The sequence below is a fragment of the Hydra vulgaris genome, chromosome 12, assembly GCF_038396675.1.
Source record: "Hydra vulgaris chromosome 12, alternate assembly HydraT2T_AEP".
Classification (NCBI taxonomy): Eukaryota; Metazoa; Cnidaria; class Hydrozoa; order Anthoathecata; family Hydridae; genus Hydra; species Hydra vulgaris.
This window is the reverse complement of record NC_088931.1, coordinates 37983455-38000000: the sequence shown is the minus strand read 5'-3', so window position 1 is coordinate 38000000 and position 16546 is coordinate 37983455. Positions and strand designations below refer to the sequence as shown.

General features: G+C 25.0%; 1 protein-coding gene across 1 annotated transcript in view; it reads right to left on the bottom strand.

The window, feature by feature from the left end:
* The window catches only part of LOC100197298 (uncharacterized), a 56645-nt gene extending 40675 nt beyond the window's left edge, over window positions 1-15970 (bottom strand). Inside the window, exons 1-4 of the mRNA XM_065813152.1 lie at window positions 15736-15970; window positions 11370-11485; window positions 7514-7617; window positions 3700-3889 (exon numbers count right to left, since the gene is read on the bottom strand). Coding sequence (XP_065669224.1) covers window positions 3700-3889; window positions 7514-7617; window positions 11370-11485; window positions 15736-15781 — 456 coding nt within the window. The 5' untranslated portion in view covers window positions 15782-15970. The remainder of the gene's footprint in view (window positions 1-3699; window positions 3890-7513; window positions 7618-11369; window positions 11486-15735) is intronic.
* Window positions 15971-16546: the final 576 nt, after the last annotated feature.

Below are 16546 nucleotides of genomic sequence, written 5' to 3'. Positions count from 1 at the left end.
TATCGTGATTTTAAAGGAAAATCGGTCATCCTTGACGATGAGTATTACTTTACACTGTCACTCTCAACAATTAATGGAAACAGCACCTACTACTCTAGCAACAGAGACAAGACTCCACCAAGTGTTAAATATCGCAAAAAGCGCAAGTTCAAACCCAAGGTGCTTGTCTGGCTGGCCACTTCTGACAAAGGTATTTCAAAGCCATTTTTTGTCCCCAGCAGCCTTGCAGACAATAAAGCCACCTATGAAATTAATTTTATAAAGAGAAGATTAGCGCCATTCATCAACGCTCATCATGCCGATGGTAATTATATATTTTGGCCGGACCTGGCATCATCACATTATGCCAAAACCGTGACCAACTGCTATGAGACTTATAACATCAATTTTATCAAAAAAGTTGACAATCCGCCAGCCGTACCGAAGTGTCATCCAATAGAAGACTTTTGGGCTATTTTGAAAGGCAAAGTGTATGAGAGTAACTGGCAAGCAAAAGACGTGAAGCAACTACAAACCAGAATAAAGCTTTGCCTGAAAAAAAATGACCTTAACCTTGTATTTTCACTTTTTGGGTCAACTCGTGTTAGAGTTGGCCAAATCCGAAGAAACAGACTGGTTGAAGACAAACTTAATTAAAATAAATAACTAAAAACTCTTTTTAATGATTGTTTTATTTAATCTCTACCATAAAAACTATGGGAGTAATTGCCCATGAAAGTTTGTCCGGATTTTTAGTAACCACCCGTTATTTTGGGCAATTTCTGCATTTCACAAGTGTTCGTCATGTTCAACTTCAGCTGCATTTTTTTCTTCATCTATTGTAGATCGTTTTTTTATTACCAAATAATCACATTTTGCACAAGTAACCTTTAAAAGTTGTGCACATTTTGCACAACTTTTGAAGGTTGTTTAAAATATAAGTTAAGTTTTGTCGAAAATATATGGTAATAAAACTTTTCCTTTACTGGTACAATTACATTGTTTGACATACAGGTTATATATTTTTGTAACAGAAAGGTCTGAATTTAAGTATCTGTGCCTGGGATTCTGACCTCTTGTATAATGGCTTGAAATAGCAGGAAAGGAACTTATATGTTTTCTTACATGGGAATCATCTATTTTGTTACCAGGAATATGTTGCCCCCGGTGGTCCTTTAGGTCTTCCTTTGAACAGCAATTATATAGTCACCTGTTACTTATTTGATTTGTTTCTATAAAATATTTTTTGCAAACACCAACATCTTGGTCGTTAAGTCTAATAAAATATTCAAAAGATCGAGATCTTGGTCCTTCGGTGTTATTCCTGGGTCATTGTCTTTTGATAGCATGAACTTTATTTAACCCACTTGAAAAAATATTTTGCTTATGATGATCATTAAGCTTGTAAATATTTTTCATTGCCTGTTTTGAAAAAAGGTTATGAAAAGTATTTACATAACCTTTTTTCAAAACAGGCATTTTAACAGTTACAAGGTTTATTTGAAAATAAACCTTGTAACTGTTATGACTTTGTAATCTTGCGATTACAAAGTCATAACAGTTACAAGGTTTATTTTCAAATTTCTTTGCAGGAATTATTCTTTTATTTCTATTTTGATATTGTTTACCTTGTACCCTTTTTTGTTTCTCAACATTTCTAGACCATTTTCCAGGATTCCTGCTGCATTTTCTACCAACTTTTCTATTATTTTGAGTATTTTCTATATCTTCATTATCTGACAATGTATCAGAATCAATACGGTTAACTCTCCTTGAATTAGGATGAAATATCGTATCACTTTCACTGTGTTCTATTTCAATTGACATTTTTAGTTTTCATACCCTTAAAATAAATCTTTTATTATTTTAAAAAGTCATAGTTTTTACAGTTATTAAAGAAAATTTATTTAATGTTTTTGATAACACAATAATTCTCGCAAACACTTCAACGTAATATTTTTGTATTTTGACGCACATAAAACTCAAACATTTCTAATTAGAAGTAACGGTTACAGTTACTATGAATTTCTTGTTTTTCACCAACAAATATCGAAAGAAGAAGAATTTAATTTTTATTTTAAAGTTTATGTAAAAAAATATTAATAAAAGGTGGACTTATTCACAATGGCTTCTGAAATTATTATACAATATATTCAGAAGCTACTAAAGAAAGGTCTAACCTAGAAAAAAGTAACCAACAAGTAAATCCTTTAATAACTAAGAAGATTATTATTTATTTCATCAAAATTTCCAAAAATCAGAAAATATCAAAAAATGGACTTAACCGCATTGGCTTCTTAGCGGCTCATATACATATATATATATATATATATATATATATATATATATATATATATATATATATATATATTTATATATATATATAAATATATATATATATATACATATAACTATATCTATATATATATATATATATATATATATATATATATATATATATATATATATATATATATATATATATATATATATATATATATATATATATATGTTTTGATATTTTGTTTTGTAAAAGTTTAAGCTATATTTTATTATTTATTAATATTCAGACACTATTTTATTATGTAAGTATTTAGAGTAGGCTTTTATTTATGATAAACAATTCAAATAATAATAATGCACAATTATTTGTAATGTTATTATATATATATATATATATATATATATATATATATGTATATATATATATATATATATATATATGCATATATATATATATATAAATGTATATATATATATATATATATATATATATATATATATATATATATATATATATATATGTATATATATATATATATATATATATATATATATATATATATATATATAATATATATATATATATATATATATATATATACAGGGCTCAATTTAATGGTCAGACATCACTGCCCCCCCCCCCAGACTGTTTTAAAGATCTGATTTATGGGGTCAACCAACCATTCTTCATTTTAATAAAAAAAATCAACATGGTTTGTTGCCCTCCTCTAGCAGTTACAGAGTTAAAAGTTACAAAGTTGAGAGAGGGTTATAATCACAATTAAGGGGAGGGGGGGTCTTCTGGGCCTTAAGAAGGAGAATTAAATATATATATATATATATATATATATATATATATATATATATATATATATATATATAAATATATATATATATATATATATATATATATATATATATATATATATATATATATAAAGATTACAATGAAAAAGTTATACATTGATTTAAAAACTTGTCCTTAAAACTTATATATATATAGAAAGTAAAATATAAAAGCAAAATAAAAATACAAAACAAAATCTATTTTAATTGTTGCATTATCTTTTTTTTAAATACGAACTGTGTTAAGTTTGAATTTAAATCTAATTTAAATTTGAGTGTAAAAAAGAGGCTGAAGGTACACCAAAAAGTTTGGAAACAAAATAAAAAAACTTAAGAAAGACACCTCTCTACATATAGTAAATTACTTAGACTTTTATACTGTTCCTAAATTGTAAATATTAAAAAAAAAAAAAAAGCCCAAATACGTAAAAAAAAAATAAAGGGTAAATAAATTGTCAATTTAAAAAATGAAGCAACTCTATTTAATATAACAGTGCAGTGAAATAGAATGCTTTGTTTAATAATTTCTGTAAAAGTTTGAATGAGTTTTAAACTAGTTACTAGTGTAAAAAAAAATAAGTTTATCCATACCTTAGCATTTTCATCTCCTTCCATATTAATCTTCATCTCTCTATAATCTACACCTTTTGTTTCAAGTTTTAATTTGACATTTTTTATTGTTATAGTTCCCTGTCCACGTGGTAAAATTTCATATTTGCTAGCTTCACACTCAAATGTTTTTTTATTATCTTTTTGCAATAATGATGAACACTTAAATGTACTAAAAAAATTTAAATAATTGAGTTTGTTATTAAAACTATTAACAATTATATAATAATAAAAATTTATAAAATAAAATAAATACAATTTGGTTTCAATGGTTTTAACAACTTCACAATCTTAAAATAAATTCAAAAAATTCAAGAAATAGAGTCAGATTTAGTCTGTTAACAGACTAGATCTGTAATTGTTGTTATAACTTAGTTTTAACAAGCTAAACTTTGCGAGCTTGAAACCTGTTTGTCTTTGACAGCCAAACAGTATATGTTGTTGGTTTGAGGAATGGTAATTTTTGGGATTCTGCAGAATTTTCTTGGACTGATGGCATCTATTGATTTAAAATGCCTAAGACATCTGTTTATGATTGATTTCATGAATAGAGAGTCTTGAACATCTTCTAATGTGCAACTATTATTTGTTCAGATTCCTTCATTTAAAAGATGTAGTAGTGTATATTTAGCAAGTGATGTAGTAGCCTTTCTTGTAAGTAACAATGATTGATTTATACATGATTTTAATTAATATAAGATATTTTCCCATTGGTTTATAACTATACAATTACTAACTCATTTTTTGAGTTTATAAGTAATTATCTATAATAATTATGAGTGGTAAGATCTTTTTGGCTTTAAATATAGAAGTTATGTTTTATTTATAAATATAGAAGTTATGTTTTATTTATAAATATAGAAGTTATGTTTTATTTATGAATATAGAAGTTATGTTTTATTTATAAATATAGAAGTTATGTTTTATTTATAAATATAGAAGCTATATTTTATTTATAAATATAGAAGTTATGTTTTATTTAATTTAATTTAGTTTTTGAAAAGAAAATGCAAGACTTTTACTTTTTTCAATATTTGACAATTTATAAACATTGCTATGCTGTGTGTTCAGAGATTAAGGTTCTAGACCAGTTTATTACTCGTGTTTATTTAAACAAATAGCTGGTTTAGGGTACTAGTCTACTTCCAGTAGCTTTGAAAAAATTTTCATTAAATATCATTCCACCAAACCATACTATTAAAATAAAATTTTTTTCTTGTTCTGTTTTTTCAATTTTTGTTTAAATAATTATAAATCAAATAGTTTTTATTCAGTTTTTAACTTGTTCCTTGCATTTCTTGTATTCTAAATTTAGAGTTAGTAATTTTTTTAAAGTGTACGATAACTTTTGTCACACAGTGTATATATATATATATATATATATATATATATATATATATATATATAATATATATATATATATATATATATATATATATATATATATCAGTGAAGAACCCAGTGTTTTTTGGGATACTGTTTTTTTTTTCTGCAATGAAAAATTGATTAAAGTATTTTAAACATTAAATAACTATATTTTAGTCATTTTAATTTTATTAGATATTAATAATATCTAATAAATTTCTAAAATACTTTAAACAATTTTTTATCAATAATTACAAATAGCGTATAAATACAAAACTAAAATATTAGTAATAAAAGAGATAATTTACAGTAAACTTAATGATTAAAAAAGTATATAATTAAAAAACTTGTGTAAATTAAATAAACTACATTTACTTAAGATTTTTTAAAAAAAATAATATTTAAAAATAACTTAATATAACTTAAAATAAAAAAACATAGTAAAACTAAAAGTTACTGTAATTGTTTTTTTTATTATCATTAAAATCGAAAAGAATATAAAGAAAAATAACTCTCTCAAATTTTTTCTTTTCGTTTTTACATTTTAAAATAAAATAAAATAGCTAAAGATCAAAAGTTCATTCATTCAAAAATTAAATATGCACGATTACTATATTGTTTTTGAGAATTTATTTATTAACCCCTTAAGGACCGATATTTTTTCAAATAAATGCACCAAAAAAATCAATTTTTTTTTTTACACTTAGAACTTAGATATTGACATATTAAGAATAAAAATAAAGGCTGTTATAAATCTAAATATTATTAACTTGATTGATTCTTAGTTGATTTAATATAATAATATTGTTATAAGATTATTTTCACGAATTTTTTCAGGCTAATACATAATGAAACGTAAAATATGTGACCCCCAAGTTATCTTGGGTTCAGTCTTTTTGGATCATATAGCATGACCCGAGATATCTCGGGCCTGATCCTTAAGGGGTTAAAATTCAAAGAATTTTATTTATTATTAAAAACAGTTAACTTTTAATTGCAAACAAGCAAAAGGTAACTTTACTCTAAATACATGATTTAAAATTGTTCTATCTTTCAAATTACATTCAATTGTTTTTAAATTAAAACTTATTTCACAATAAGTTTTAATTCATTTTTTAAAATCTATCTAGTAATTATACGAAAAATTTAAACACTAAAAGAGTTACGGCTCATGATTACTTTTTCATTAGTTTTGTTGTCCTCGGCTTCAAATACAGTAGTAAATTTTGTTGTCCTCGGCTTCAAATACAGTAGTAAACTTTGTTGTCCTCAGCTTCGAATACAGTAGTAAATTTTGTTGTCCTTGGCTTCAAATACAGAAGTAAATTTTGTTGTCCTCAGATTCAAATACAGTAGTAAATTTTGTTGTCCTTGGCTTCAAATACAGTAGTAAATTTTGTTGTCCTTGGCTTCAAATACAGTAGTAAATTTTGTTGTCCTTGGCTTCAATTACAGTAGTAAATTTTGTTGTCCTCGGCTTCAAATACAGTAGTAAATTTTGTTGTCCTTGGCTTCAAATACAGTAGTAAATTTTGTTGTCCTCGGCTTCATAGTAAATAACAAAAAACTAGTTATTTACTACTGTATTTGAAGCCGAAACTTTTTTTTCCATTTTTATTAAAAAAGCAAAAATAGAAAAATCACAAATAACAAATATTTTTGGGTGTCCATACCACTACAGCAGTATTATTAAAAATAAAAAAAATTCTTTAATTCAATTTTTTCTTTAAAAGCTTCAACAAATTTGTTTGATGATAACCTATTTGCTTTAAATGTTTTTAATTAAAACTTTACATGTTAATATCATTGCATCATATACAGTAAACATAGTATTACCTAAACAATTTTTTTCTTTTTAACTAAATTTTAAAAGTTTAATTTGAGTTTAATTAAATATTTTTGTGTAATAAAATACTATTAGTTGCTTTACAAATAAATCATCTTCTAATCATCATCTTCTAATGTTTCAGCACTCATCTTTAAATCAATAATAATTAGAAGTATATTAACTAGAGTTGGGAATTAAGATTAGTTTTAAGCCAACTAACTCTTTAGTTCAACAATAATTAATCAACAAACTTTTTAGTTCAACTAAAATTAGTCTAATCAAAGTTAGTCAACTAAAACTGTTTTGTTATTTAATGTTTTTTTAATACATAAAATTCATAAAATATTTTTAGGCTAAGAAGTTAGTTGACTAATTTTAGTCAAACTTAAAAGTTACTTGAATAATTTTAGTTACCCTTTTTTTCGTTTAGCTAATTACAATTTTTAGTTTTTTAGTTCAGTTAGTTATGATTTTTAGTTTTTTAGTTTAGTTATGATTTTTGGTTTTGGTCATAAAACTATTTACTACTCATTTTTTTGATATTTCTTCAAAAATATATATATATATATATATAAATTACTTAAAAAAAAAACTAAATTCTACCTTGTTTTTAAAAAATCATTTGTTTTAGGGTCTATCTGTCCAACATAGCCAGTAAGTGCATTTTCAAGTGAACATTCACCAGAAAAAAGACTTTTTTCTGGACCCTAAAGCATTAAAAGAAAAGAAGAGTCTAATAATTTATACAAAAAATAGATCATTTTATTTATCCATTTATTTAACCCAAAATTGAAGATTACAATTTTTTAAAATAATTTTACAAAATTAGGTTAGGTGTCACTCATATAGTTAAAACTAGTCATTGGGGTGACACCTAAATAAAAACAAACAAAGAATTCAACAGCAATACTAATAAATAAAAACAAGCATAAATTAAATTAGTTTAAAAGAAAAATGATTCAGTTATAATAAATTAAATAAAAAGACAAAAAAGTACGAAAACACTCAATTAATAACAACAGCGAACAACAATAAAAATAATAAGCAACAACAGCACAAATAATAACAAATATTACGCAAACGAAAAGCCAAGCACAAAACATTTTATCAGAGAAGTGTAGAAAAGTTACAAGATTTGTATTAAAATGCAATTTATTTAATCCAAATTATATAATTATTTGATTAAATCTTATATTTGAAAAAAAGTTTTGATTAAATCCTTATCTTACAACCTTTGTTTAGTGTTCAAATTTATGTTAAACCACTTTAGAAGTGGTTTAACATAAATTGGATTACGTTTTGAGGATAACAAGGTGTATTATTAGGTGGAAAAAATGCAAGCCTAAAACTGATGGATATACTTGAGTGAGATATTAATAATAATGAAAAATATAACTTATTTCTAGTTTTAAACTGTCTAAGAAAGTTTAAATGCTCTTTAAAAAGCAGAAGTCTTATGTCTGATACCAGAAGATAATATTGAAACTGCTGTTTGGGAGTTTAATGATTCCTATGTAGATTTAATTATGTGCATGACACATTAGAGAGTGTTGAGCTCAGTGCTACATGGAAGTTTGCATAACAGTGTGTCATATACTTCCTTTTCTTCATTTTATTAAAAACAGCCTAGGAGTTTACTGTGAGCAAACAGGAGAAGCTATTAATTCCAAGTTCAAAAAAGCATGAAACTGATATATATGTAGAATTAACCATATAAATTATGCAAAACAGCTAAAATCCAGTGTTGTGGAAATTGTATCAAAAACATTAAATAGATCAAATAATTTTATTATATATATATATATATATATATATATATATATATATGATGATGATGATGATGATGATGATGATGATGATGATGATGATGATGATGATGATGATGATGATGATGATGATGATGATGATGATATAGATGAGTTTCAGGATCTTCCTGTTTGTACAAAAGTGTTGGATTTACAACATTGTTATAAAAACAACTTTTGTCTAGTATGCTGGATTGTTTGTCCAATGAGTAATCAGTTCTCTTCTTGCCAGGCTCAACTTTACTTCCTACCATGACTAATTATTCTGAATATTGAACTTGTGCATTTAAAATCAATTGGAACATGATAATTTACACCTTTTAGTTTCAGAGGCTCAATAAGCTTACAAAAAGTACCGTTAGCTTTAGTCTATTCATCCTATGTAATCTACACTTAAATGTACAGTATGTTAACAGTGACATACATTAAAAAACTTAAGTATATGTATATAGGTGTATAACTTATACAATAAATTTTCAAACATACTTAAATGTCATATACTTAAATTTGTACAAACTTAGATGTCTAAATCTGTATCATATTATAAGTATATGTATAAACATTTGTATATACATACAAATGCATGTAAATATACATTTAAGTATATGCATGCATTAAATAAAATGTAAGTTTTTTTAATAACACATCCATGTTATGATGAAACCTTTAGTTTTCTAAATTCCATATTTTTAGTTAAGAAAATGTATGTTGATAAAACAAAGCATTTATTAGAAAGTAATAATAAAAAATAAAAAAAGCTACAAAACATGGAAATTTATTGTGGATATCTTTTATATCCAGGTACTCCATCTTGATCTTATCATTATATAATTATGGAATAGTTGGCTACCTCTAAACATTACTGGTTCTAGACAAAGGTTTCAATCTTTGTTTCAATATTTACTAAATTTACCAAATTGTGTAAAACAAACAGTTTAGTAAAGTCAAAAAGTGGATTTTCAATGGTTTTTCAAGTCATAAAAATGTACAAACATTTTTATGACTTGAAAAACCTATTTTTTAAACAACAACTTTTTTTATTGCCCAAACCTCTAGAAGTTCAAAATATCATAAATGGTGTTTACTAATATATATCTTATTATTGGAAAAGACAAATCAGATCTGGCAAACAACTTATTATGGCAGTCACTCTGGTCCACAGTGACAAGTGCTACATAATATTTACTTTTTATTATAGAATTATAATTTTTGTTACAAGTTTAAACAAGTTGGAAATGCAATTAATTTTAAAGTTGATAAACTTGCAAAATCAATGCTGCATCAAAGTAAAAAAGTTACAAAGTTTCAACAAGAAATGCTGAACAGTTCTAAAGTTGAGATTGTTGTTGGGACTCGAGCTTAAGTTATCCCAATTTTAGTGCTAACTAAGTTTTTTAAAAATCATCCAGTTTTCATGACATTTTTTTAAAGTATTCTAAAAAGCTTTTAGAATACTTTTTGGTGCAGAACTCATATCTTAGAACGCTAAATGCTTTTTTACTATCAGCATTCAGCTGAATATTGCAAAATATTCAACTAAATACCAGATTGTAACAAAAAATTAAAAAAATCCTAAAAAACGGATTACATTTAACTTTTTTTTTTATTGTTTGTTTTAACAAATAATTGGCATATTAAATACTTGAAATCTAAGGTGGTAAGTTACGAAAAAAAAATTTTTATTGCTTAATGAAAGCAAATTATTGTTAAATTCCTCATAAATTATACCTACTTCCAAAAATAGCCATTCATTGTTTACACGGTCACCTTCAATTAATAAGATAATTTTACCAAGCTCTGTTAGGATAATGTATGAGGGTTTGTTGTCAATTTATGCATTTTCGTGTAAATACAAATTTCATTTACAATTGGAATTTCCTTTTCTACATCTTCATACATATTTTTTGTAGAGATTGGTTTCATTGTTTACACTTACATTTCTTTTCCTTAAAAAGTGGAAATCATGACTGGTGCTCCTAGACACCTGTGATGGTTCATCGATATCAAGCAGTCTTTCACTGAATAGGATTAACCTTTTGCTGACTTACTCTTTCACTGAGAAATATTGTATTGTGTGTCACATACCACAATCTTTCTCTGATCATTTAACTTTTTGCTTTGTTTTGCTCATTGTGTTTTAACTAATGACATAGAACTAGTTATGGAATGTGCATCAACTAAAAAGTTTCAGTATGAATTTTTTTCCATATTATATACAATATCAACCCTCGGAATTAGGGTTGGCATTCGGCAATGCCGGCCTAACTGCCAGCCTAACTTTGCAGTGTTTCTATTTAATAAGCCAAAATGACTTACTCAAAGTATGAAACCTTTAATGAGAAAAGAAAAACCAAAATAAAAAATTGATTTTTTTTATCTGGTCTTATTTTTGTTTTATCTATTTATTTATTTTATTATTTTGTTTTATATGATGAAAATTTCTATTGAAAAACTAAAATTAGAGTAAATCAAAGTTACTTTTTTTTTCAAAATATTAGAAAAATACAAATTAGCTACTAAAAAAACTTTTGAGAACTAATTCACATGATTAATACAAATATAAATATAAACAAGTATCACTTTTTTTATAAACATTTATTTTATTCAAATTGACATCGTTAAAACTTTATAAAAACCATTGATCTTAAATTTACCTGCGATATTAGCATACATGAACTGTCTACATTTGCTGAAGCTAAGTCACCAGATGCTTCCGATTCAGAATCTTCAAAATTTCCAGACTCTCCTGAGTACGTTGATACATGCAACACTATGAAGCAAATAAAATTTTAACATTATTTATAGATAAATTAATATAATTTATCAGACATTTATTCCGATCTTTAAAAAATGATTTTAAAGCGATACGTGAAAAATTGTTTTAAAATGCCATATAAACCAGTAGTTTAGTTCAATGCCATATAAATCACAACTTTAATTTAATTCAAAAGTACAAGTCGATTTTGTGAGACAGAAATTTGAGTATATATAACTATAAATTACTTTATGAATCTGCTTAACTGGAAATGTTGTAAGTAAAAACAGCACTAAGACTTAGCCGGTGTTTTTTTCTACACTTAATGGTTTAAAATGTTGCCAACAAATACAACTTTTTTTAAGGATGGGAAGCCATTTTAAGATAAGGATAAGAGCTTGTTGCTACAAAAAATAATTTAACTAAAACACTATTTATGCCTAAATTTATTAAGAAATGGAAATTGAAGTTGACATACAGCTGCAAACCATTTGATATACAAAAAAAAAAAGCAATAATCAAAAAGCAATAATCAAAAAGCAAATCAAAAACATTTGATGAAACCAGGTAAGCAGCCTGTTTTTTCAAGAGAAGAAAAAGATTTCTTTGTTTCACATAGTAGCCATAAGCGAATTTTTGGTTCCCTTGTTGACTCAGGAAGATCTGAAATTTACTATATACTGCTACTTTAACAAAATAAATAAAAAAAAAAAGAAAGTAAAACAGTTTTCAAACAATATTCCTGGTAATGCCAATCATTACCAGTTAAATCTTTTTCAAAACAATACCCCAGAATAAAGGACCATTTTGCAACAAATATGAAATGATGTAGAGCTTCTGTGAATGAAGATATAATACGAGCCTATATTGAAAATTTAAAGGAGATTTTGAAAGATGCAACTTCAGAAATTATTTGGAACTTATATGAAACTAATTTAAATAATGATTTTAGAAAACGAAAAGTGCTACGGTTTTTAGTATCCAATAAAGTTTGTAATTTTTCCAAGTCAAGTCAAGCCGGTAAAATGAAACATTTCAAATGTAGAATGCATGGACAGAGGGATTTACATGCATTAAACACTTGAAATTCATAGATAAACTCTGCAGTAAGTGTCATATTAAAATCATCCAATAATTGGAAATGTTTTTTGAAAAAAAAAACATTTTTATACTTAGGACGAAAAGCCCTCTAATTTTTAGGCAAATGAAGGGTTTTCTCAGTAACAAAATTGTATATTGGTACAGAATAATATGAATAAACATTTGCTTTTTACAAAATTGAAGTTTTTTAGGAAAAACCAAAAACATTGCATAACTTTATATAACATTATACGAGTTGTTGATAAATGTTATCGTTTTCTTTCTTATTTTATGTTTGTTTAAAGAAACGAAAATGTTTAAAATACGTAAATCGATTTTTTGAACAAATTTTTTTGTGAAGGAGGAGGGGGGGGGGGAGGGGGAAGGCTTGTCAAAACTTAAATAACATTTATAAGACAAAAAACAACTTAACAACACTTATCAAAAAAATATTTTTATTAAGTAAAGTGCCCTTAAAACAATTTTTCGTTATGTTATGTTTTGGTAGATTATTCGTTAAGTTTCGTTACGACGTAATTTTTCGATATTTTATGTTTTGGTGCATTATTCGTTACGTTCTAACATAATTCGCTATGTTTGGTAACTTATTTAACGTCTGTTAATTTTAGGTAACTGTGACGTAATATTTACGAATCAATTGTTCTTTATTTTTACTTAAGGTATCGTCTATATATTGCGCAACGCAAAATACAGAAGTAAGAGTTAAATGCATTTCTCTAAAGATATTTACATTTTTACTATAAACACTTATTGTATTGAAAATGATCGTCGAAAATGAAGGGACAAATATTTTGGATCATAATAATATTTTTGTTTTCTACATAAAAATTATTACACTTTATAATTTTTGCAGTAGACATAAATAGTTTGTAGTTTCATAACTATTGGGATATTAAAAATGTGGATATATTTTTTGTTTGGCAATTAAAAATAATTATTATGGTAACTTGAAACAAATAATATCCACATGATTTGTTTTACATATATATTTATAACTCTGCAATAGAATAAGAAGAGGAGAATAAACTACAACAGAATACAATCATTTTTATTAAAGATTGTAAAATTAAAAACACTTAAGCTTTCATGTTATAATTTAGGTTTTGATACTTAAACTTTCTCAGCAATTGCAATGTTTTTTGAAAACTTAAAGAAAACTTTTTTAAAAATGACGATTGTGCCCCCTACTTTGAAACCCGTGTAGTCGACCCTGATACATATTCGACGATTTGAAGTTTCACGAGTTTTAGTTAACTACTAAGGGCAAAAGTTATAAAAAAGCTAAAAGGATGATTTTTGTCCATTTATTCAAACGAATTTAAATAGGTTTTGGATATTAATTATCAGAACTTAAAATTAATGTGAAAACTTCGATTTTAATTTTTTGACTATTTACAAAAGGTTAAAATACAATGTTTTTAGCCATTTATTGAATTTTTTTTTTAAGTATTTTGATAGTTTTATTTTGTTTGATACTTGGTCTAAAAAATTATTTATAGAAAAATAATTAATTATATAAGAAAAGTTTAAATTCCACTTTCAAAAATAAAAGATAGTCGAAAACAAGCGGAAAACCTAAATAATTCAAATTTAAAAACGTAAATTTTGGTTTTTAAAAAACACGAGTTCTTCGAATCTCTACTTAACTGCACCGAGTAGCAGCAAAAAAGACAAAACGTTCTCCTAATTAAATTTTGATTGAACATAACGATTTTAACTTAAAGTTCAACTACAAATAATTTATTTTAAGTAAAATAGTGGGCATTTTCTAAATGCCTTTCCAATCTAACAGTAGAACCACCTTTACATAATAATGATTTTGCACAATGTTTGTTATGTGCCTCGTCTATTTTTTGAGAAAGGTTTAAAACAATTTTAAACCTATAAATATTGGTATTCCCTAAATAAAGATATTAATAAAAACTGAATTAAAGACCCGCAGATTTTTTCTTATGTAGAATATAAATCTAAGATTAAAATATAACAACAGTTTATTGTAAATGAAATCAAAAATGGATGTAAACTCTTATAAATTTACTTGATATAATTATATATCAGATTACAGAATAATTGATTGTTATTTGTCATAAAGATATAAGTTCAAGGAAAATAAGTTAAATTTCCTGGAGTTTGTTAACTTTTTGGATAACTACTACCCAGTAATTGTAATGCACTCTTTCTTTTATATATGTTATCTTTTTTATTGAAAACCTTGGAAATTAACAACATCCAAAAGTACTTGCAAATAAAGGGGTTAAATGTTGATCCATGCCATATAAAACAAACTCTTTGCGAACTAATTTCATGGTACAAAAAGATACAAGTACTAAGGGAAATGTTTTTATCTTTATGCAGATAGTTAAAAAAATTTAAAAAAATGCTTTGATCGATTGCATTTTCTAGCAAATAAATATTTGTGTATGATTTTATACAACAAAATAATTAGAGAAAGTTAAGTGTCAAATAAATTACTTTATTAACATTGATAGAGAACATTTCAATATTGAAAAATAAAAATATTTTTTATGGCTGTACCATTGCTACAAGAAAAAGCTAAGTGTGGAAAAACAATTGGAAAAGTTCTTTTGATTTAGTAAAATTTATTTATTAATCAAAAAGTTCTTCACCTAACATTTTAGTTTTGTTGAGGATTTTTGCTGCTATCATTTGCTGGTAAAAAGTTTTTTTAATAATTAGTAATTTAAACTAAACTATTAACCTAAAACTGATGTTACCATTCCATCCATTATAAATTATATTGTTTAAAAATAATAATAAAATGAAAAATAACATTAGTCCGAAAATTGGCAATTTTGAAAAGTCATGTAATATCTTGCTTTTAAAAAAAAAAATAGTTACAATAGAAGCAAAATTGAAAAATTATTAATGGTAGGTGAGATCATTCAAGACCATGTAGTTGTGATATTGGTATGGAATTAGAATTATTTTAAGACGCAGACCTTTATTTACAACCATTACGATCAAAACTATGTGTTAGCATAAAAAATAAGGAAGATGAATATAAGAAACTAAATAAATATTTAAAAAAAAGAAAATTCAACGTAGAAAAAGTTTGTTGAAAAAAATAACAATTTGTTTACTTGCTATTATTTTTTAGTTTTTCTAAATAAAATTAAAAAATATAAGAAAAGAGTTTAACTCACAAAAAATATTTATTGTTGCAATAAACAACGATCTCTTCATTTTCATTTTTTATTTAAAAATAAAAACTTTGCTTATTTAAACATGAGCATAAAAATCACCACTCAAAAAAGTAAACAAAGTGCATTGTTACGAATAATAATTCGGCATTTTCATGCTATACCTCATTATAAAATGATTGTTTATGTATTAAATTAAATACTTCAGTGAATCTGAGAAAAGTTATATTTTAAAACTTTCTTTTTCGTTGTTTGTTTATTGATAATTTACCGTTTATGTGTTAAAACTACATGCAGTTTAATCAGTTGTAGCATATAGATAACTCTGATTTAGAATTACTCTGCACCGTCATTTTGCCCATTTAAAGTCTATTGTTATATCACTTTTTTGTTGTATTAGTTTGTTCAAAAGAGCTAGGGAAATACAATTAAAGATAGAGAAAAAGTTTATACTAAATTTGTTTTTAACAAATGATGTTTAAAACAAATGTTTGCGTAAAAAAAAAAAACCTTTACAGTTTTAGCTTTTGATGCTCCTTTTTATTTTTTATTTTTTCAATTTTTAGTGATAGTTTTCAGAATGAGAGGGAGGATGGGCAGGATAGAAAGTAAGAGAATTAAAAATGATGGTTGTACAAACTCATTCTTCTGGATTTCTTTTTAAAAGTGACACTAAAATGACATTATTTAGGGCATATGAGTACATAGTTTGTATTTTAAAAAATTTTTAATACCGACTTAGAACCTAGACTGCTGTAATTGTAATTGTAAAAGTTTAATACAATAACACATTATAAAACAATAATATTGTATT